The following is a 23,067-nucleotide window of genomic DNA, read 5'->3' as shown; positions in this document are numbered from 1 at the left end:
GGTAGTGGTGAAGAAAGCTACAGGCAGGGTACGATTAGTCTTAGGCGCTCGTACATTGAACCGACATATAGATATAGAGATGGAAAGGGACTGGCCAATTAATATCGACGAATTGTTATCCAAATTTGAAAAGGTAAAATTCTTTAGCATGATGGATTTGACCAAGGCATATTGGCAGATAAAATTACACCTAGAATCAAAAAATTATGCAACCTTTTTGTTTGATGGAAAATCATATCATTTCAGTGTATTGCCATTTGGACTTAATATCTCTGTGTCCTTATTTATACGTGCGTTAGACGAAGCACTAGGGAGAGACTTTTTGAAGGATTTGATAATGCAAAATGAAATGATCGTATGGTATCAGTGGTCGGGAGGCCCCTATTCAGGGATGTTTGGCCACCAAGTGCAAGTCTTATTTCATTCGACGCCACTTTGGGCGACTTGCTCGCCGGTGATGAGGATGAACTGATGATGAGGAGAACACAACACCTGGTTCCTGAGCGGAGAAAATCTCCAACTCAGCCAGGAATCGAACCCAGGCCCGCTTGCATGGGAGGCGAGCACGTTACCATCCAGCTAAGGAGGCAGACAGGATTTCATAATATATGTAGACGATATCCTAATAATATCAGCTACTTGGGAGGAACATTGTCTAACTTTGTGCAAGACTCTGAAAAAATTTAAAGAGCAAGGTATTATGGTGAAGCTGTCAAAATCGTTTTCTGTGTGCCAAGAACTTAAGACATATTGTGGCGGTAGAGGGAATTAGACCAGACCCTGAACGCATAAAAGCTAACAAAGAACGTCTGCACCCCAGAAATGTAAGACAATTAAAAGGATTTATAGGTATGGCCGGATACTATCGACGGTACATACGAGGGCAGGAGTTAAATGACCCGAGAATTTTACGTTTATTAAAAAAGGGAGTACCATGGACTTGGGCTCAAGGAGCAAATGATGCATTTGAAAACGTTAAAAGAGCGCTTGTTGAGGCACCCATATTACATCATCCAGTTGTGGGCGAAACGTTTAAATTGTCGACAGATGTAGCTGATTACGGTATTGCTGCCGAAGTTTTCCAAGGAGAATTGGATCCGAGTAATGTAGCTTTTGCTAGCCATAGCCTAAATAAGCACGAACTAAATTACACAGCTACCGAAAAAGAACTATTGGCGATTGTGTGGAGTATTCAAAGATTTCAAACACTAGTATGGCGATCAGAAATCCATATTGATACAAATCGTCAAGCTTTATCCTTTCTGATGAGTAGACGTTTACTACACAGTAGGTTGATGCACTGGATGCTATTCCTACAGGAATACGATATCAAGATACGATACGTAAAAGGTTCCAAAATATAAAGAGCTTCTGACTTAATTCTTCTTCTAGTATGGCTGCCGGAGTCACGACGATACCTTGACAACACAGACATTTATTGATGCCTTCGAGAAAGCCGAAGTATAACTCGGAAAGGAACGCAGCAACAGTACCTCTCCTGACGTATATACAAATACAGACATGTCATTCCATTTAATGACAACCACAACGTTACCTTTCGGTGCTAGGTTAAATTAAGAGAAATGAGGTATTGACTTTCTGTCTGGTGTGCACGTACCTCTTTTTGACGGCGACGCTTTCCGTTCCGTTAACTCTGGTACGGAGAACGAGCTGGCTGAAAATAAAATCTAATGTCTGAGTTTGAAAAAGTAACGAAGAAACTAAATATTTTTCCCATGAAAATAACATAATGACGCTTTTCAGGCCATATACGTAAAGATGTCTCGCCTTTAGTCAAACTATGCAGCATATTGTGACGATTACTATTGTTCTGCTAACATCTATGCTCAGAAATTAGTTCGAGTAGAATAACGTCTTGTTATCTTTGCTCTTGCTTGTAAGACAGAATGTAAATATTTTGATTTGAACACGTGCTCTAGTGTGTGTTTATTGTTTGACGGTGTGTTACGGTGCGTGTGTAACTGTGTGTTGTTACAGATGTAGTCGAGAGGTTGTCCACCATGTCTTACAAGCGAGATTCGAATATATTTGCCGGTTGTCTTTTAGGAACTTTTAAAGGTAAGTCTACCCTTTGCTTAAAAGTCATGCAGAATTTTCAACAGCCACTAAACGCCGGTGACTGCGGCTTAGAAATTGTTTTTCCGATAAATATGTTTTATAAAATAGTGATAACTAGCTACCTTTCCAGTTCCATGTGGTTCATCTTTTATGACATTAGTTGAGTGACAACAGGTTGTGAAGATTCTCCCCTCATTAACTGTATGTGGACTTTTTTTTCCCCCATAAGCATCAGGTATCCCCCTCCTGCTGGCGATTTCATGCGACACGGACACACGTGTAATAGTGAGAAATAAGACCAATTAAATTCAATGACTTATAATATGGTGACTTCGGCACCACAAATCTAATGATGTGTTTGTGTTGAATAAAAGGATGTTTCCGTTCTAGCCTAATTGTCTAAATCTATGACCTGTTACAACATCTTACTGACAAAGTTTTTTACCATTACTGAGCTATATAGGCCACGTGGTCTGCCACACTATGTTAATGATATTACAACAAAATCTCGTATATCCATAATCTATTTCTAGAGAGTCCTTTGTCAACCAGGCCTTATAGAGATCCCTTTGTCAACCAGTCCTTATACAGTTTACCCGAGTATGGCCCTCTAAACTTAGCAATGTAAATTTCGGTTATTACGTATGTTCATTGTTCACTACTTATGTTCATTGTTTTGCAGATGTAATCTGTATTGGCCATTTCTGCCTGTTATTCCATTTTAACTCGATCCACATGCCTCCCCTCCCAGAGTTACTTTGATGTTCCATGGATCATTTGTGCAATTAAATGTGATGGTGTGTAATGACTCAGTTTACATTCAACTTACACTTTCGTATGTTAATATGGCTACAAGCTGGTTATTTACTAGTATTTTGTGTTAATACATACTTGAATTGTAACCGTATTTGTACTACAGACAACTGTTGGATTCAGAATGAGATTTTCACTCTGCAGCGGAGTGTGTGCTTATATGAAACTTCCTGGCAGATTAAAACTGTGTGCCGGATCGAGACTCAAACTCGGGACCTTTGCCTTTTGCGGGCAAGTGCTCTACCAACTGAGGTACTGGAACGTAGGAGACGAGATACTGGCAGAAGTAAAGCAGGGAGGACGGTGCGTGAGTCGTGCTTGGGTAGCTCAGTTAGTAGAGCACTTGCCCGCGAAAGGCAAAGGTCCCGAGTTTGAGTCTCGGTCCGGCACAGAGTTTTAATCTGCCAGGAAGTTTCAACTGTTGGATTCTTTGTTTTGTCCAATGAAATGATGTGGAAAATTTGAAAAATTGTTTAGGCACAAAGTAAAACTTATATTTAATTAACACATGAACTCATTTTACATACAGGCTATGCACACAGTATCATTGCCAATCTACAACCATAGAATATCATTTCACAGAGGTCTAATACTCTCAACACCAAATGTCCTATGCACAGCTATACACACTAGAAAAATACTTTGTTCACATTTCTCCAACACTCTCGCTTGAACAAATGTTTCTCAGATAGGGAACACTACACATCACAGATTAGATCGTAATGGTTCACCATCTTCTGAAACTTATCTTTATTGAGAGTCCTGTTCAGGAGATCTGATAACATTTCTTCTGTGCACAGATAATTGATGGTTATATTTTCCTGCTCCAGATGATCTCTGGTAAAATGTCGGTTTATGTCAGTATGGTAGGTTCTCACACTGGTGACATTATTGTTGGCAAGCTTAACAGCTCCCACGTTATCGCAAAATATCACAGTTGGTTTTATATATGTAAGAGATTTATTTCACCCATCAGTATTCTGATCCACAGAGCTTCTTGGCTAGTGGACAATAAAGCCATATATTCAGCTTCCACAACGTTCAAAGCAGCTTTTCTCTGTCTCTTGCATTACCTGAATATCAAGGCTCGCGTTATTTAAAGCAGTTTCCAGTGGTAGTGTCTGCTTTCCAGGTTACTTCTCCAGTCTGCATCACTGTACCCTTCTAAATTTGTGTGTCCCTTTTTTAGAATATTTTAGCTAGTAATCATTAGTTGCCCTTAAATTCTGAATATCCCATTGAGTGCCAGCCATTGTTTTTTTCTTGTAACATTGCAAAACTTGCTTACAGCATTTGTGGCAAATGGAATGTTTGGTCTGGAATTGTGTGCTAAGTACAGTAGACTTCCTACAGCTTCCAGATAGAGTACACTTTCTTTACATTTCTTCCCTCATCAGTTATTAACAGTTTAGCACTCTTTACCATTGAGGCTTACAATGTCCCACACCAAACTTTTGTAAGATTTTTCTAGTTGGTTGGTTGATATGGGGGAGAGCACCAGACCATGAGGTCATCAGCCCAATTGCTCTAAAGAGGAAATGCCGCTTGGCCTGATGGGGTATTTTTACACAGAATAAGCAAAGGAAGTTGCTTGGCCTGATGGGGTATTTTTACACAGAATAAGCAAAGGAAGTTGCTCCCCTTCTTGCAGCGGTGTATCGTAGGTCTCTAGAAGAGCGTAGCATTCCAAAATATTGGAAAAGGGCACAGGTCATTGCCGTTTTCAAGAAGGGACAACAAACAGATGTGCAGAACTATAGACCTATATCTCTAACGTCGATCAGTTGTAGAATTTTGGAACAAGTATTATGTTAGAGTATAATGACTTTCTGGAGACTAGAAATCTACTCTGTAGGAATCAGCATGGGTTTCGAAAAAGATGATCATGTGAAACCCAGCTCGTGCTAATCGTCCACAAGACACAGACAGCCATAGATGCATGTTCCCAGGTAGATGCAATGTTTCCTGGCTTCCACAAGGCATTTGATACAGTTCCCCACAGGTGTTTAATGAACAAAAGAAGAGAATATGGACTATCAGACAAATTGTGTGATTGGATTGAAGAGTTCCTAGATAACAGAAAGCAGCATGTCATTCTCAATGGAGAGAAGTCTTCTGAAGTAAGAGTGATTTCAGGTGTACCACAGGGAGTGTCGCAGGACTGTTACTATTAACAATATATATAAACCAATTTAGTACTGGAGGGCAGTGTGGAGGGTAAAAATCGTAGAGGGAGACCAAGAGATGAATACACCAAGCAGATTCAGAAGGATGTAGGTTGCAGTAGGTACTGGGAGATGAAGAAGCTTGCACAGGATAGAGTAGCATGGAGAGATGCATCAAACCAGTCTCAGGACTGAAGACCACAACAACATAAATGACTGTGTGGATAACATCGGAAGTTCACTGAGACTATTTGCAGATGATGCTGTAGTATATGGAGAGGTTGTAACAATGGAAAATTGTACTGAAATGCAGGAGGATCTGCAACGAATTGATGCATGGTGCAGGGATTGGCAATTGAATCTCAATGTAGACAAGTGTAATGTGCTGTGAATACAAAGAAAGAAAGATCCTTTATATCACTTAGCTACAATATAGCAGATCAGCAACTGGAAGCAGTTAATTCCATAAATTATCTGGGAGTAGGCATTAGGAGTGATTTAAAATGGAATGACCGTATGAAATTAATCTTCGGTAAAGCAGATGCCAGGCTGAGATTCATTGGAAGAATCCTAAGGAAATGCAGTCCGAAAACAAAGGAAGTAGGTTACAGTTCACTTGTTCGCCCACTGCTTGTATACTGCTCACCGGTGTGGGATTTGTACCAGATAGGGTTGATAGAAGAGATAGAGAAGATCCAACGGAGAGCAGCGCGCTTCATTACAGGTTCATGTAGTAATCCCGAAAGATGATAGATAAACTCCAGTCGAAGACTCTGCAAGAGAGACGCTCAGTAGTTTGGTACGGGCTTTTGTTAAAGTTACGAGAACATACCTTCACCGAGGAGTCCAGCAGTATATTGCTCCCTCCTACGTATATCTCACGAAGAGACTATGAGGATAAAATCAGAGAGATTAGAGCCCACACAGCGGCATACCGTCAATCATTCTTTCCACGAACAATACGAGACTGGAATAGAAGGGAGAATTGATAAAGGTATTCAAGGTACCCTCCGCCACACACTGTCAGGTGGCTTGTGGAGTATGGATGCAGATATAGATGGGGAAGGAAGTCGGCTGTGCCCTTTCAAAGGAACCATTTGCCGTAAGCAATTTAGGCAAATCATGGAAAGCTTGAATCAGGATGGCTGGATGCAGGTTAGAACCGTCATCCTCGCGAATACGAGTTGATTGTGTTAACCACTGTTGTACCTAACTCGGTCAGTTTTCTTGTATACAGAGATTGATCAATCCATAATTCTTCCATGTTGGTACTTCTTAGAATCTTGATGCCTAAGTATTGTCTAATTTCATCTAAGTCATGCATATTAAATTCTGACTGTAACCATTTTTGAAGGCTCCATTTTATTTTCACTGTTGGCAAATATATATATATATATATATCTGCCCATTTGGCCATGCTTGTAATATCTTCCTTGCATCTTTTATAATTTATACTTTGATCTGATTATGACTGTGGCAGGCCCAGTTTTACCAAAGTTTTATAGAAACATTTATTCCAGCAGTGGCCACTCTGCTTTAATCTGTACATGCCGTTTTCAAACACCAAACTTCCTCTTTCCCTTGATAAGGTCTTTTAACTTCATCAGGTGGGATCACATGTATTTCCTCTTCCAGCTTTCCATTCATATGGGCTGTTTACACATCCATTTGATGAATTAATAGATTTTCTCTTACTGCAAGAGCTAAAACGTTTGTTAATGGTGAATATTTCACTACTGTGAGAAAGTCTCATGATAATGTATTCCTTCTCTCTGATAATATCTTGTAACTATCAATCTGGCCTCGAATTTTTGTGTTGCACTCTCAGGATTTTTGATATTCAGTTCCCATCCTGTTCTTAGTGGCTTTTTATCTTCAGGCATGTCAACCTATTCATATGTATCATTATCCAAAAATGACTGTAATTCCTTTTCCATTGCCTCTTTCCAACTTCGAGCACTGGCACTTGCCTGAAAGTTTCAGCAGCATACGTTTCATACTCTGGATGTCATTTTGGTGTGTAAAACACCTTAAACTGACTTCCACTATTGAATCTTCATCCTCAGTTTCACTCTCAGGTAGCATATCAGTTTGCTCTTCATCCTTATCTTCCTCTGTTTCAGTTTTCATCTCTTTTTAAGCATTATCACACCTTATATTTGGTTGAATTTCTGTATTATTTTGACTGTTTTCCTTTATTTAATGTTCAGAATCCTCTAAAAATACTGCATCTCTACTGCTTATTATCTTCATATTCACAGGATTATGAAATCTGTATCCTTTGGAATTCTCACAGTATCCAACAAAAATATCTTTCTGCGATTTTGCACCCCGTTTACGTCTGAATGGTTTTGTAATTTGAATCTTGGCTTCACATCGAAAGATTTTCAAGTGCCTTAGGTCCAATTTTTTCCAACTCCATACTTCATAAGGTGTCTGGTTTCTCACAGCTTTGGTAGATGATCTGTTAATTAAGTACTCTACTGTTAATATGCCTCTGCCCAGAAACACATAGGTAGCTCAGCATCACTTAGCATAATTCTTACCTTTTCTGCAATAATTCTATTTGCACATTCTGCAACTCCATTCTGAGAGGGACTGTAGTGAATGGTAGTCTCATGCCTGATACAAATATCATTCAACTGTACCTTAAACTATCTGTTTATATATTCTGATCCGTTGTCTGATTTAATAATTTTAATTTTTCCTTCCCATCTTTCTTTTGACCATTTTGCAATAAACAGCAAATACATCACTCACTTGATCCTTAGTGCTTACAAAGTAAACATGAATGTATCTAGAACAATCGTCTGTGAATGTCAGGAAATAGTATTACCTCCTAAGGATTTATTCTCCGTATGTCCACAGAGATCTGTATGAATGAGTTGCAAGACTTGAGTAGATCTGATTTGAGTACCCTGCTTCCCTTGCAAACATGCCTCACATTGTATGTTATTCTTTCCACAGTTTGGCATTTCAGTTGCCATATTCTCCAATAATGCCATACTTTGTCTATTCAGATGTCCAAATCTCCTATGCCACAAGAAACATTATACAGCGTAAACATGGTGATTTCCAGTTTCAGCTATATCTTGAACTGTATTTAATGTGTAAGTACAGTTTACATAAGTTACAGTAGCTACAATATCGTCACATGAGTCAATTATTTTGGCGCCTGCTATATCGAAGATAACCTTGTTACCCTTCTTTACTATTTCGCTTACTGACACCAAGTCAGTTGCAATATTCTTCACATAATGTACATCATGAGCAGTAACAATTTGTTTTTCCCCATTCAGTAACAAATTAAAGTCAGCTTTTCCTGCGAGTTCACACTTTAACTTAGACCCCTCAACTGTGGAAATTCTAATGTCAATCCTTGAATTGTACCATACAAAACTGATGGAGTTTTAATAATATGCACAGATGCTCCTGAATTTAGAAATCATTCTAGATGATTGTCGCTTGCTTCACTGAAAGAATAAAAAGCAGAAAGTGCCTTACTTGTATGGGTAGTTTTCCTCTCAGGACTATTTGAATTAAAATGCTTCTTTTCATTGATACTCAACCTTTTGTTACACTGTGAAGGAAAAGTTCCAATCTTCTGCCATCTCAAGCATTGTATTGGTTTCTTCTTCTTGTATTTAGAGTGTAAAGTTGACACTGTTTCTATCTTTAGATCATAAGAAACTGGCTCATTTTTCACATCTGCTGAATCTTTACCTTCACACTGTCTGCTGTAATGGGTATTCCCGAACTTCCCAAACCCATAATCATTGGTGAATATTTCTCTGGTAGTCCAGCTAACAATGAAGTGCCAAATCATTCTTTGCGGTTTCACAACCAGTGTTCCTCAGATGATGTGAGATTGAAATTATTTTATTCACATATTCATCCGCATTTTTGTACTTGTTTAATCTTGTAGTTATCAGCTCACAAAGTAATCCTACTTTACTGGTTAAACTTCCATCTTCAAATGCATTTTTCAGTTTGTTCCAGTCCTCCTTTGCTGACATAGTCTTTTCTATGTGAACATAATTTACTGGCTCAATCAAAAGGATTAGTTTTGATTTCGCATTCCATTTCTTAGCAGAAAAACTTGGTTTCATAAGTTTCAGTGTACCAATTACGACATCCCAAAGGTCATCCAATTGCAAATACGCCTCAACAGCAAATTTCCAAGTTGCATAATTCTCACGATCTATGAGCCACTCTATTTGCGGTGTTTGTGTTGTACTCATATTAACAGTCACTTTTATTCACTGTGCAGTCAATGGAACTTTATATGAACTTCTGCACACTTTAGTGCAAAAACATGTCACCGTGAAATTTATTAACTCACTTTAATTCAGAGCTGGGCCCATAACATGTTAGATTCTTTTTTTAGTGCAGCAAAGTGACGTGGAAAAAATGTTTAGGAACAAAATAACACTTATGTTTTATTAACACATGAATACATTTTACATATAGGCTATGCATATGATCTCGTTGCCAGTCAGCAACCATATAACATCATTTCACAGAGGTCTAATGCACTGAGCACAAAGTGTCTTATGCTCAACTATACACACTGGAAAAAATAGTTTGTTCACATTTCTCCAAGAATAACTAATATTGAGTGTCGGCTGTTGATGATTGATGTCTATTGTCTATGTGTAATTGCAGTTGGTTGAAAGCTACAGTTAACATGAAGTGTCACTGCTTGTTATAACTTTTCAAACTTCAGAATGTTGTTTATTAATACATATAGTGTACTATTCAAGTTACTTTGATGATACACTTTGTCCACAGTTTAAACAACACTCCCTCATTCTGACTTAAATGCATTGTTTAATAATAAGCAAGTGGTTTTATGTATGGTAGCATGATTCCAATAAATACATTAGGTTTATAAAACAAATCATACTTGAGTTTATTGATCAGTGATATATATATGCTTAACGTTGATGTAATTTTGACAGATGATTTACAGGAATAAGGTAACATAGTGGAAACATTAAATAAGGGATTTTAGTGCCCTGCACGAGCTCCATAGGGGATGTTTGCCATCCTGTTGTCCCAAGATGTAAAGTTCATATGGCATGTGACGTCATACATGACAAACAGGAAGAGACTTTGTAATTAATGTCACACAAGTAGGAATTGTGGAATTTTGAGTTGTGGCAAATGAAAAATATGACACACCTCTTGTCACATATGAACCAAAGCCAAAAATCTGTTAACCCCACTATAACAGGATGGCAGTAGGCCGGTCTGGCTTCATTGATTACATGACATTGGGCTATTGCCTGGTTCTGGTGTTTGCAGTCTTATGACACTGGAGCTGACCACACGTCTCAGTGACCAGCATCTGCTGTCTTGCTGTGACCTCAATGCAGTTATGGGCTCTGACTTCTGCTTCAAGGTCTCCTAAATTTTTTTCCCTGTTACAATCTCCTCTCTCCTGTGGAAAAAAAATTCACCCCCGAATTTTACTGACATAAAAACACTAGTTTATTTAAATTCATATTTGCTCCTGCAATCATGGTATCACACTGTACATTATTTGACGGACTTCACTAGCAGTTATCTGCATTTTCTCACATTCACTGAGTCCATATGTCCTCATTTGCACACTTTTTACTTTCAGTCCTGATAGCAGCAGTGTTATTTCACAGCATGGACTAGGAATAGCATCCTGTCAGCTAGTCGACCTTATATTTTCCCCACGAAGATTCACATCTCACATATTCTCAGTTACTTTCATCGTGTTCCTCTAACTAAATCAAATATAATTCTCCAATACTACACTAAGATGTTCCCCACATGTATACAAACAATATGACATGCTATCCGGCACTAACATTAAAACAAAAGGCATCCCTTGACCTCACAATTCTCTTTTCATTAATCTATATGCATACTACCCGGTTAATTTAACACCATGATCTAGCAAATAATGAAATATATCTACAAGTTTACACTAGTATCCAAGAACTAAACAGCTTATCATAATACACTAAAAAGGAGAATACATGTGCTGTGGGCTACATTTTACCTTAACTGAGGGGGAACAGGACTGACCTATGCAAACAGGATGGTTTGTGTACTGCCATATTGTGTAGTGATACTAGCCTGTATGAACTCTGTGGTTTGTGCACTGTTCTTTTGCTCCATATTCTTATACCTTAGCTATCCCCCCCCCCATGAACCATGGACCTTGCCGTTGGTGGGGAGGCTTGCGTGCCTCAGCGATGCAGATAGCCGTACCGTAGGTGCAACCACAACGGAGGGGTATCTGTTGAGAGGCCAGACAAACGTGTGGTTCCTGAAGAGGGACAGCAGCCTTTTCAGTAGTTGCAAGGGCAACAGTCTGGATGATTGACTGATCTGGCCTTGTAACAATAACCAAAACGGCCTTGCTGTGCTGGTACTGCGAACGGCTGAAAGCAAGGGGAAACTACAGCCGTAATTTTTCCCGAGGGCATGCAGCTTTACTGTATGATTAAATGATGATGGCGTCCTCTTGGGTAAAATATTCCGGAGGTAAAATAGTCCCCCATTCGGATCTCCGGGCGGGGACTACTCAAGAGGATGTCGTTATCAGGAGGAAGAAAACTGGCGTTCTACGGATCGGAGCGTGGAATGTCAGATCCCTTAATCGGGCAGGTAGGTTAGAAAATTTAAAAAGGGAAATGGATAGGTTGAAGTTAGATATAGTGGGAATTAGTGAAGTTCGGTGGCAGGAGGAACAAGACTTCTGGTCAGGTGACTACAGGGTTATAAATACAAAATCAAATAGGGGTAATGCAGGAGTAGGTTTAATAATGAATAGGAAAATAGGAATGCGGGTAAGCTACTACAAACAGCAGAGTGAACGCATTATTGTGGCCAAGATAGATACGAAGCCCACGCCTACTACAGTAGTACAAGTTTATATGCCAACTAGCTCTGCAGATGACGAAGAAATTGAAGAAATGTATGATGAAATAAAAGAAATTATTCAGATTGTGAAGGGAGACGAAAATTTAATAGTCATGGGTGACTGGAATTCGAGTGTAGGAAAAGGGAGAGAAGGAAACATAGTAGGTGAATATGGATTGGGGGACAGAAATGAAAGAGGAAGCCGCCTGGTCGAATTTTGCACAGAGCACAACATAATCATAACTAACACTTGGTTTAAGAATCATGAAAGAAGGTTGTATACATGGAAGAACCCTGGAGATACTAAAAGGTATCAGATAGATTATATAATGGTAAGACAGAGATTTAGGAACCAGGTTTTAAATTGTAAGACATTTCCAGGGGCAGATGTGGACTCTGACCACAATCTATTGGTTATGACCTGTAGATTAAAACTGAAGAAACTGCAAAAAGGTAGGAATTTAAGGAGATGGGACCTGGATAAACTAAAAGAACCAGAGGTTGTACAGAGATTCAGGGAGAGCATAAGGGAGCAATTGACAGGAATGGGGGAAATAAGTACAGTAGAAGAAGAATGGGTAGCTTTGAGGGATGAAATAGTGAAGGCAGCAGAGGATCAAGTAGGTAAAAAGACGAGGGCTAGTAGAAATCCTTGGGTAACAGAAGAAATATTGAATTTAATTGATGAAAGGAGAAAATATAAAAATGCAGTAAGTGAAACAGGCAAAAAGGAATACAAACGTCTCAAAAATGAGATCGACAGGAAGTGCAAAATGGCTAAGCAGGGATGGCTAGAGGACAAATGTAAGGATGTAGAGGCCTATCTCACTAGGGGTAAGATAGATACCGCCTACAGGAAAATTAAAGAGACCTTTGGAGATAAGAGAACGACTTGTATGAATATCAAGAGCTCAGATGGAAACCCAGTTCTAAGCAAAGAAGGGAAAGCAGAAAGGTGGAAGGAGTATATAGAGGGTCTATACAAGGGCGATGTACTTGAGGACAATATTATGGAACTGGAACAGGATGTAGATGAAGATGAAATGGGAGATATGATACTGCGTGAAGAGTTTGACAGAGCACTGAAAGACCTGAGTCGAAACAAGGCCCCCGGAGTAGACAATATTCCATTGGAACTACTGACGGCCGTGGGAGAGCCAGTCCTGACAAAACTCTACCATCTGGTGAGCAAGATGTATGAAACAGGCGAAATACCCTCAGACTTCAAGAAGAATATAATAATTCCAATCCCAAAGAAAGCAGGTGTTGACAGATGTGAAAATTACCGAACTATCAGCTTAATAAGTCACAGCTGCAAAGTACTAACACGAATTCTTTACAGACGAATGGAAAAACTAGTAGAAGCCAACCTCGGGGAAGATCAGTTTGGATTCCGTAAAAACACTGGAACACGTGAGGCAATACTGACCTTACGACTTATCTTAGAAGAAAGATTAAGGAAAGGCAAACCTACGTTTCTAGCATTTGTAGACTTAGAGAAAGCTTTTGACAATGTTGACTGGAATACTCTCTTTCAAATTCTAAAGGTGGCAGGGGTAAAATACAGGGAGCGAAAGGCTATTTACAATTTGTACGGAAACCAGATGGCAGTTATAAGAGTCGAGGGACATGAAAGGGAAGCAGTGGTTGGGAAGGGAGTAAGACAGGGTTGTAGCCTCTCCCCGATGTTGTTCAATCTGTATATTGAGCAAGCAGTAAAGGAAACAAAAGAAAAATTCGGAGTAGGTATTAAAATTCATGGAGAAGAAATAAAAACTTTGAGGTTCGCCGATGACATTGTAATTCTGTCAGAGACAGCAAAGGACTTGGAAGAGCAGTTGAATGGAATGGACAGTGTCTTGAAAGGAGGATATAAGATGGACATCAACAAAAGCAAAACAAGGATAATGGAATGTAGTCTAATTAAGTCGGGTGATGCTGAGGGAATTAGATTAGGAAATGAGGCACTTAAAGTAGTAAAGGAGTTTTGCTATTTGGGGAGCAAAATAACTGATGATGGTCGATGTAGAGAGGATATAAAATGTAGGCTGGCAATGGCAAGGAAAGCATTTCTGAAGAAGAGAAATTTGTTAACATCCAGTATTAATTTAAGTGTCAGGAAGTCATTTCTGAAAGTATTCGTATGGAGTGTAGCCATGTATGGAAGTGAAACATGGACGATAAATAGTTTGGACAAGAAGAGAATAGAAGCTTTAGAAATGTGGTGCTACAGAAGAATGCTGAAGATTAGATGGGTAGATCACATAACTAATGAGGAAGTATTGAATAGGATTGGGGAGAAGAGAAGTTTGTGGCACAACTTGACCAGAAGAAGGGATCGGTTGGTGGGACATGTTCTGAGGCATCAAGGGATCACCAATTTAGTATTGGAGGGCAGCGTGGAGGGTAAAAATCGTAGAGGGAGACCAAGAGATGAATACACTAAGCAGATTCAGAAGGATGTAGGCTGCAGTAGGTACTGGGAGATGAAAAAGCTTGCACAGGATAGAGTAGCATGGAGAGCTGCATCAAACCAGTCTCAGGACTGAAGACCACAACAACAACAACATCCAGAATATTTTACTCGACAACAGTAAGAGATCTATGGTAACCTAGCTTTGGTCACAATTTCAAGACATCATGACTTGGGAATCTGTCTGAACTTTCTTCCGCTTTTCACCCTTTATTGATTCCTTAATTAATTCCTTTTGCTCTGAGAGATTTATCCAGTGGCCCTGCTTCAAGAACTCACTGATACCACTGACCCAGCCCTAGGAGCTGCAGCAGTTTCACCTGTGCTGTGCAAAAACCCCAACATTTTCCCAGCCACAGGCACTGTATCAGACGCACCTGTGCTGTACTTAATTCTTCCCTGATCAAAGGCTCTATAACAGCCCCACATGTGTCATACACTAAAAAATCTCCTTAATTTCTTTACTGTCACCTCTCTTCCAACTTCTGATAGATTTTCGCACTATGTCATTCCTTTATCTCTGTCAGCTATTGCTTGTGGATCTACCACTATTATGAGCATTGCTTCTTGAGGCACCTGCAGTGATTTAATTGACTACATTACAGCTTATGATGCATCTAGCATCCGTGTGATACTTTAGCACTTTGGCTGTTTTCAAACAATGCCGCATGATGTGAAGACAATAAAACCTAATCTAACAATACTATTGTGATGTGTGATGTGAAGACAATAAAACCTAATCTAACAATACCATTGTGACTCTTTATTCCAGTTCTAACTAATTGACATTTTACCAGGGCTTAGACCTATCTTAACAACCTCGGAAGTACCTGTTAACTATTTGTTCTGGGTGTCACACTCCCCAGATTACATTTTCTGACATTCCTACCTTAGCCATGATCTTAAATCCTATGTTATGCCTATCGCTAATTACTGATATACTCTTATTGTCCTTTCTCATCCTAAAACCTCTACTTTATACAATTCCTTATTTACAGCAAAAATCCTTATGCCTCCTCTCGCTTATCCATATGAAATTACCGAAGTTTACGGGTACCCAAGGTTTTCCATGCCTGAGCCAGGCACACTGTCTTCACTGGTTGGTGTAGTGCCATATTTTATAGCAAACCCAACATACTATGGGATATGCATAGGGCAGAGTGTCCAGGTAAATTGCACTGGGTGCATGTAGCTGGATTTAATGATTCGACCCTCAGTTCCGTACTGAACTCCAAAGCCCTGAAATCACATAAAAAGGTAAGGAAATGTCAAACCAGAGAATGTAGGGAACCCCATGAGGGAAAGTAAAAAGGTTCGTGTTGCTGCTTACATATCTTGCTGTCCCTGTTGAATCACTGCTTGTAGTCTTCTGCCATCAGTATGCTGCATATTTTCTTGTTTGTTGTTGGTTCATCAGACTCCAAACCATCTCAGTTTTGACATCAAATATAGATGGTAGAATACAGAATTGTCCATATTGGACAACAAAATGTACCAGGGCAGGGATAGCTGCAACAAGTAAACTGAAGTTAACATGAGCAGTTCTTACTTGTCAGGATGGGCGCAAGTCTTCCTGTGGCCATAGATGGTTTCAGAGACATGGGAGATGTTTGAGGAAAGTGGCAGACAGCCCACTGGTGGACACATGCAGTCTTTTATCCAATCATTCAACATGAGTCGTCCATGAACATGAACAAGTCTTTAATGATTCAGTCCGGCTTGTACAGTCCCTCAAGCGCATTTCCATCTTCATGTAATATTCCGTGCTGAGCGGCAGGAGTAGTAAGACCAGTGGCACAGAGAGGTGAGCTACTTACCGAGTGGAGTATCAGCCTGGTGTGCTGTCTCAGTGACAGTGATGCAGATACTGCACGAGTCTTCATGTGGCTGCAGTGCGGAGCTAAGCCAGCCAGCAGCATCATCATCATCTGTCTTTAAAGCAGGCCACGATGTCCGAGGGGGATGGCGATGGTGTTGGCCGAGGTTGATATGTGGACTCACAACTGGAGAGCAGGGCACTGATGACCTTAGGAGTTAAGTCCCATAAGATTTCACACACATTTGAACAAATTTGAACTGGAGAGCAGGAGCAGGTGGCTGGTGGAGTGTTGGCCATCCAGGCTGGGCAGACAGGTGGCGGTTAATGGTTTGCAACCTTAATGTGATTGAGTTACAGCGATGGCACTGACAGAGGCAGACTTTGCGTCACTTACGGCCCAGCTGGCTGGACATTGATGAGCTGGTTCAGCCGTGGGTAAATACTGTTCCTTCTTACTGATTCCACGGCAGTCCGGAGTTCCCTTGTAATATTCTATTGTCTTAGCTGTATGTGTATACATGTTGAAAACTTTGTGCAATTGTCTAGAATTAAAAAAAAAACAAATTGGGCCAAGTAGTCAATAAATTAAAAATTTTACGAAATTACATCTTTGTTTCTCTGGATGTTCTTGAAAACTACTGCAGATACACGTCTGGGACATGTTTTATTAGATTCACCAGACCAATAACAACAAAATAAATGGACATCGTGCTTTACTTTAACCTCGTGCAGTTTTGCGGTGGCTTTATATTAGCAAAGTTGTTAAATTTCAGGCAAAATCTTTTATTAGCTGTAACTCCGTAACTAAACATTTGCAGATCTATGTTAGTATGAATTTTTTTCTTTGGTTTTACTTTTAGAATAACATATTAAAATATTTGCGTATCTTCGTGAATCACCTTGTATGTGTCTCCACATGTTGTCCTCATGTCACCATATCTGTGATGAAGAAATCTTCATCACCTCCATTGCTTTTTGCAATTTAGTCTGCCAAAACACTTTAATTTCACAGAAAACTGATCATACATGGTGTATTGACCATCACCTGGCTCCACATATGATGTCTATGTTTTAAAGTCTCATGCAAGGTGTCATACCCCACAAAGTGAACTTTTAAATCAAACAATGGAAAATCTAGGATGGACTGTAACAACATTCTGAAAAGGAAAGTTGCTACTCACCATATAGTGGAGATGCTGAGTTGCAGGTAGGCACAACAATTGCCTACCTGCAACTCAGCATCTCTGCTACATGGTGAGTAGCAACTTTCCTTTTCATAAAATGAACTTTTACAAGTAACACACACACTTTCCTCACATTGAAATTCAACAGTATGAGAGTTCCACCACAAGCAACACATTTGCTTCAAAATGCCGTCCTGTTACATGTTACATTTTGGATCTGCCACATCATATAAGATGTTACATGCCACATCATTATTATGTTAAGGATCAAAACCAACACCAAGTACTGAATGTTCAGGTGACCTGAACAAATGATTTATTGACAGTATGCCATAAGAGGTATACCAGACTGTAGAAATTCTACAAGTATGTATAACTATGAAAGGAAGAAAAAGACACTCAAGATGCAAAATCAGGATGAATCAGGAGGCATAGAAGAGAAGTATTCAAGATTTATTGATAGTAACATTAAAGATTACAGCTAAATAATGAGTTGTTGGCAAACAGCCTGGAGATGGCAGATAAAATTAAAAATAAAAAACGAAATATTACCAGATACCAACGAAAATCAGAAATAAACGAAGGAAAAAACAGAAGCAATTGGTGCGAAAATAAAATAGGTGGATGCTAAGTGATGGAATGATAATGAAAAATATAAGCAGATTGGTCATATAATTAATTTACTCACCAAGGTATCCTTATAGAACTTTGGGCTGCTGTACGTATTCTAAGGAATGGAAGAGAGCAACAAACTTGGAACCAAACTCCAAACTTTAAAGTATTGATACTAAAACCAAACTGCTTGTTTTCTCATGTTTCAATGAGCACATAAAACAATCCTTCCCTTATCTGTGTGAATTTGACACTTTGCCAACATGCAAAATGTGCATACAGTGAAAGAAAAGTTCCTTGATCTGCACATGGCCTGTTTTTTACACTAACTACTTGGTCCACTTAGCTAGACATATTGATGATAAATAAAACTCAAAGGGGAGGAGTTCTGCATTTAGTTGGAGCTCAGTGCTTCAATGAGATTGAAGGTGTAATGTCTTCACAATATCTCTTACCATAATTTGCGATATGGCCAATTACTGTAGTGGTTGAGATTTGTAAGTCAAAACAAATGCCATTAGTAGTCTCTGTGAATACATAATTTCACAACTGCGAGTGCCCCAGGCCACCAATTTCACAAAGGCCACCACTTGATGCCACAGCATGGCTGCTGTCCATCTCAGGCATCTTAAGAAAGTGCTGACTCAAATAACTGTACCTGGCAGTAACTGTTGGGACACTGCTTCTTTGCAGGTGCAGACAGCAAAGTACATGATTCCCAGGCGTAGAGGATCTCCAACAGACTGTCATTTCTCACTATGCTCTTGTAGGAGTTTAAAAATAATGTTAGTGCTGCATTAACGAATGTGGACGCGGGCAGTATAGTAATGGGTGCAAATGGCACCAGTACTGTACTGAGATGCATTGATGCTCACAAGCGCTTTTTTCTCCACTGTAAATGTTGCTAGGCACAAAGTTGACTTAAATTTCTGTTTTAATGTACCAGTATGGAATACATTTTAATATTTTGATGAACATATGCATGTAATGGTTTTGCCTTTAAATGTTCAGCTGGTGCATTGTTTGGGTTGCATTTGTAAAAAACTTGAAATAATAATTTGTTTTGTTTAGGAAACCTGTAATTGTGTTTAATTCTGTTTTGTGGTAAGGCTACTATGGCAGCAGGATCTCATCAAGAAGCGGGTGTGCATTGTGGGCAGAAGATATTCAGCATTCCCTTGGAGAAAAAAATCAACACTACATTTATTAAGATTACATTTTAAACTTGCCATTCACAGCCTTATGGAAATTATTTGTATGTTTTTAATATGATCTTACTAATCTGTCCCTGTGCTGATATCTTGTAGATAATTTAAACATTTTAGTATAAGCTGTATCCTCTGTTCCGGAAAACATTGAAAATAATGGAGCACTGGCCTTTAAAGTTCTATGTGAAATGCTATATCTGTGTGTAGTAATTGCTCCTCCATTTCTGATCATGGATAAATTCTAAAATATGTCATATGAACAATGAAGTCCTTCCTTGCCTGATGTTTGACTTTGCCATTACGACCCAGTATGCAGACCTGCTGATTGTTTTAATTTAAAGTTTGACATCGGATTACAAATGACAGTTAAGAAATATTTTTTTATGAAACGTAATTACAAATTAACAGTCTTCATAATTTTCTCTTTGCTTGTACTGTGAAACCTTGCTCCTAGCCAAATTTTGTGGTTCTAGGCCCTATAAGTTTGTGAGTATTAAAATATGTGATAAAATGTGGTATCTTTTGATTGCAGTGACTTTGAAGCTTCAAATTTTTTACACTGAAAAGGCACCATAGATGTCAGCGACACAAATTTCATCTTGATACATCTATCTGTTCCTCAGAAAATGGGTTTTTAACAGTCAGATGGACAGGTGGACAACAAAGCGATCCTATAAGGGTTCCGTTTTTACCGACTGAGGCACGGAACACTAAAAATAGAGAAACTACACTGAAGTTAGGCACTTGGATATAATTTAAGTGGCACAGATATGTATACTGCCATAAAAATATAATTAGCTGAAGCATTTCTAGGCACTTCCAATTAGTATTTGATTGCTTTGAATTATTCTTTGTGGGAAGGAATGTACAAAATAGACATCTGCCTGTCAGATAAGACTACTACTTTGAACCAGCATCATTATATAAATCTTCATTTTGCAGCACACAAATAAGATACATATCGTAAAAAAATCTTTTAGTGGTATTAACTGAGGTTCAGGGTCCTTAAAAGTTGTTTCTAACAATGTTTATAAGAAGTTTGCGATTGTTTACTTGTATTTGTTGTGTTTTGGTCTCTTTGATATTCTTTCCAGTAGTATGTGAAAGATTGTGGAATGTTAGCATGTTGTAAGCAGGGTATTGAATTGTGTAAGTAATGATCCAAACAATGCCGCTCTGTTACTGCTTGGTTAAGGATTGAAGTCAGGAGCTAATACAGTATTTTTTTTTTAAAAAAAAGGACATGGGAAAAAATTAACATTTAAATATTTCTGTGCAATCTCTAAATTCTCTTATGTCATGAGGGCCATATCTTTCTATGCAGATAGGAATCTACAAAATGGTTTGGCATTCAGAGGAGAAAGCTGGTGATCATAATTTTGTGAAAAGCTCTAGGTGCAGTGAAAAAATCTATGTTTTAATGATTGCCACCCCAACTCGCTTATAGTATTCATGACAATTGCTCTGCTATTTTTGTGATAAATCAAAACTTGCTGCCATTCTTCGAAATTTTTCGATTTTGTCTGTCTTTCCAACCTGTTAAGAATCGTGTACCACACAACTCTACTCCAAAAGCAGCAGTTTCATTAGTGGATTTGTTGCACAGTTCTGCTAATAAAATGCATTTTTTGTTCTGTCTTCCCCACAACATTTTATATGTGACACTTCCAGTAAAACTGTTTGTAAAGTTGTTTATAACTGAAATCTTTATACTGGAGATTAGGTGAGTAAATCAAATAAATGACAAGAATGTACAAAATCAAATTGGGGAGCAAAGAACTTTATGGCACAATATGATTAAAGGGAGATGTCAGCTGATAGGACATATACTGAGATATCAAAGAATTTTCAATTCGTTGGAAGTGGGATTGGGGGAATATTGCAGTGGGAGACCAAGGCTTGAATACCATAAGCAGGTTCGAATTAATGTAGCTTGCAATAGTTATGCAGAGGTCTTACACAGGACACACTAGCAGGGAGAGTTGTGACAAATCAGTCTTCGACTGAAGACGACAATAACAGAACAATTTCTGTAACCAAAATTTAACAGTTTCTTTTCTTTTTTTTTTTTTTTTTTTTTTTTAATTGACATATTGCCAAATGGGAGTATGCATCCTTAATATATGTAAGTATAATAATTTATTACATCATAATCACTTTAAAATTTGTAATATTCCCATTACTGATGTGATTAATCCATTAGAAAGCATCATCATCATTTATAACAGTTACACTTCGGCATTTTGAACACCATGTAGTCTGAAATATGTCAATGAATGTACATCATATCAACACATGCCGAAAAAAGAACTGAAATTAAAGTATTGCCTTGTGCTCTTTATATCTTAATTATGGGAGAGAAGGGGGTACGGGAAGTGGGGGAAGAGAAAGGCCAAAGGTGAAGTGGGGTGATTAACAACAATCTCTATTTCTGTTTGTGTTTCCTATGAGCAGTCTTTAAAATTGATATCTTAGAAGCACAAGCAAGAGTGCAAATAATTAAAGCTATAAAACTTTTTGAAAAATATGAAAAATTTAAATACTTATGCACAAGCCAGTGACCATCATATCCTAAAAAAGTACTCATATTAAAACACTTATATGTTTATAAATAACAAATTATTAACAAAACCATAATCAGTTTACAATAGTCAGTTTTAGTCCCTGATGATGATAATGATGATGATGACAGATGCTATCACCAAAAGCTTGGAAATTTATCTGAATTTGATTCAGAAAGTGAACTGAGAACTTTTTTATGCAAGGACTCCATTGTGAGAAACTTCGTAGTGATAATCACTTACATTTTGTAAAAAAGTGTCATTAATGGAAACGTACAGCACAAGGAAGTTAATACTAAAAAGTAGTTGCAAACGTTATCTCAGTGATAAAATACATAAAAATATTTGGTTTTTTAAAAGTTTTGTAATTTTAATTATTTTTTAGATAGTTGTGCAACTTTAATTATTTATTGTAATCTTGTCGGTGCTTTTAAGTCTGCTTAGAACATAGTAAGTTATTATACAAAATTTTTTTTGGTACTCATGTGAAGGATCTCACAGTTTTTATAATTCAGGGTCAATTGCCACTGCAGATATCTTGTTTAAATCTTTTGTAATTCATTTTAATCCTCTGATAATTTGATTAGACTGTAAACAATAGCATCAGCTGCAAAAACTCTTAAGAGAGTTGCTCAGATTGTCTCCTAAGTTATTTATAGAAATTAATGTACCAGAGGACATATAATGCTTAATTGGGTAACTCCAGGTAAAATTTCATTTGCACTAGGTGTCCCCCCCCCCCCCCCCCCCCCTCCAATTGCTACCAACTGTGACTTTTTGGTCAGGAAGTCACAAATCCAGTTGCACAGCTGAGGTGCGCAATTCAATTAGAATCCATTTGTGAGGAACAGTGTCAGAAACCTTCTGGAAATCTAGAAATAGATAATCAGCTTGAAATCCCCTTTAGATAGCATTCATTATTTTCTGTGGATAAAAAGCCAGCTGTGTTACACACATTTTTTTTGAATCCATGCTGGTTATGTGTCAATAGACCATTTTCTTCATGATATTTCATACTGTTGGGGCACAGTATATTTTCCAGAATGCTAATACTAATCAGTATCAGTGATTTTGATGTATAATTCAACGGATTACTGCTATTTTCTTTCTTCTGCTGTGGAGTGACCTGTGCTGCATTTTGTTCTTCAGGTATGCATCTTTCATTGAGCAAGTGGTTGTATATGATTGCTAAAAAAGGAGATATTTTGTTAGAATACTTGAAAAGACACCTAATTGGTATATAGTCTGCA

The 23,067-nt window shown here is 38.4% G+C and overlaps 1 protein-coding gene across 2 annotated transcripts in view; it reads left to right on the top strand.

The window, feature by feature from the left end:
- The first annotated feature begins 1,617 nt into the window (after positions 1-1,617).
- The window catches only part of LOC126484107 (WD repeat-containing protein 74), a 106,327-nt gene continuing 84,877 nt past the window's right edge, over positions 1,618-23,067 (top strand). The window contains exons 1-2 of one of the 2 annotated variants that reach the window (XM_050107497.1): positions 1,618-1,657; positions 1,999-2,079. In XM_050107497.1, the coding sequence (XP_049963454.1) occupies positions 2,022-2,079 (58 nt within the window). In that variant the 5' untranslated portion in view covers positions 1,618-1,657; positions 1,999-2,021. Of the gene's footprint in view, positions 1,658-1,860; positions 1,910-1,998; positions 2,080-23,067 lie in introns of those variants that run through there. The other variant, XM_050107488.1, reaches the window with a different exon arrangement.

Source organism: Schistocerca serialis, chromosome 1 (genome assembly GCF_023864345.2).
Source record: "Schistocerca serialis cubense isolate TAMUIC-IGC-003099 chromosome 1, iqSchSeri2.2, whole genome shotgun sequence".
NCBI lineage: Eukaryota > Metazoa > Arthropoda > Insecta > Orthoptera > Acrididae > Schistocerca > Schistocerca serialis.
Note: the sequence above shows the minus strand (reverse complement) of the source record. Positions and strands in the feature narration are given on the sequence as shown.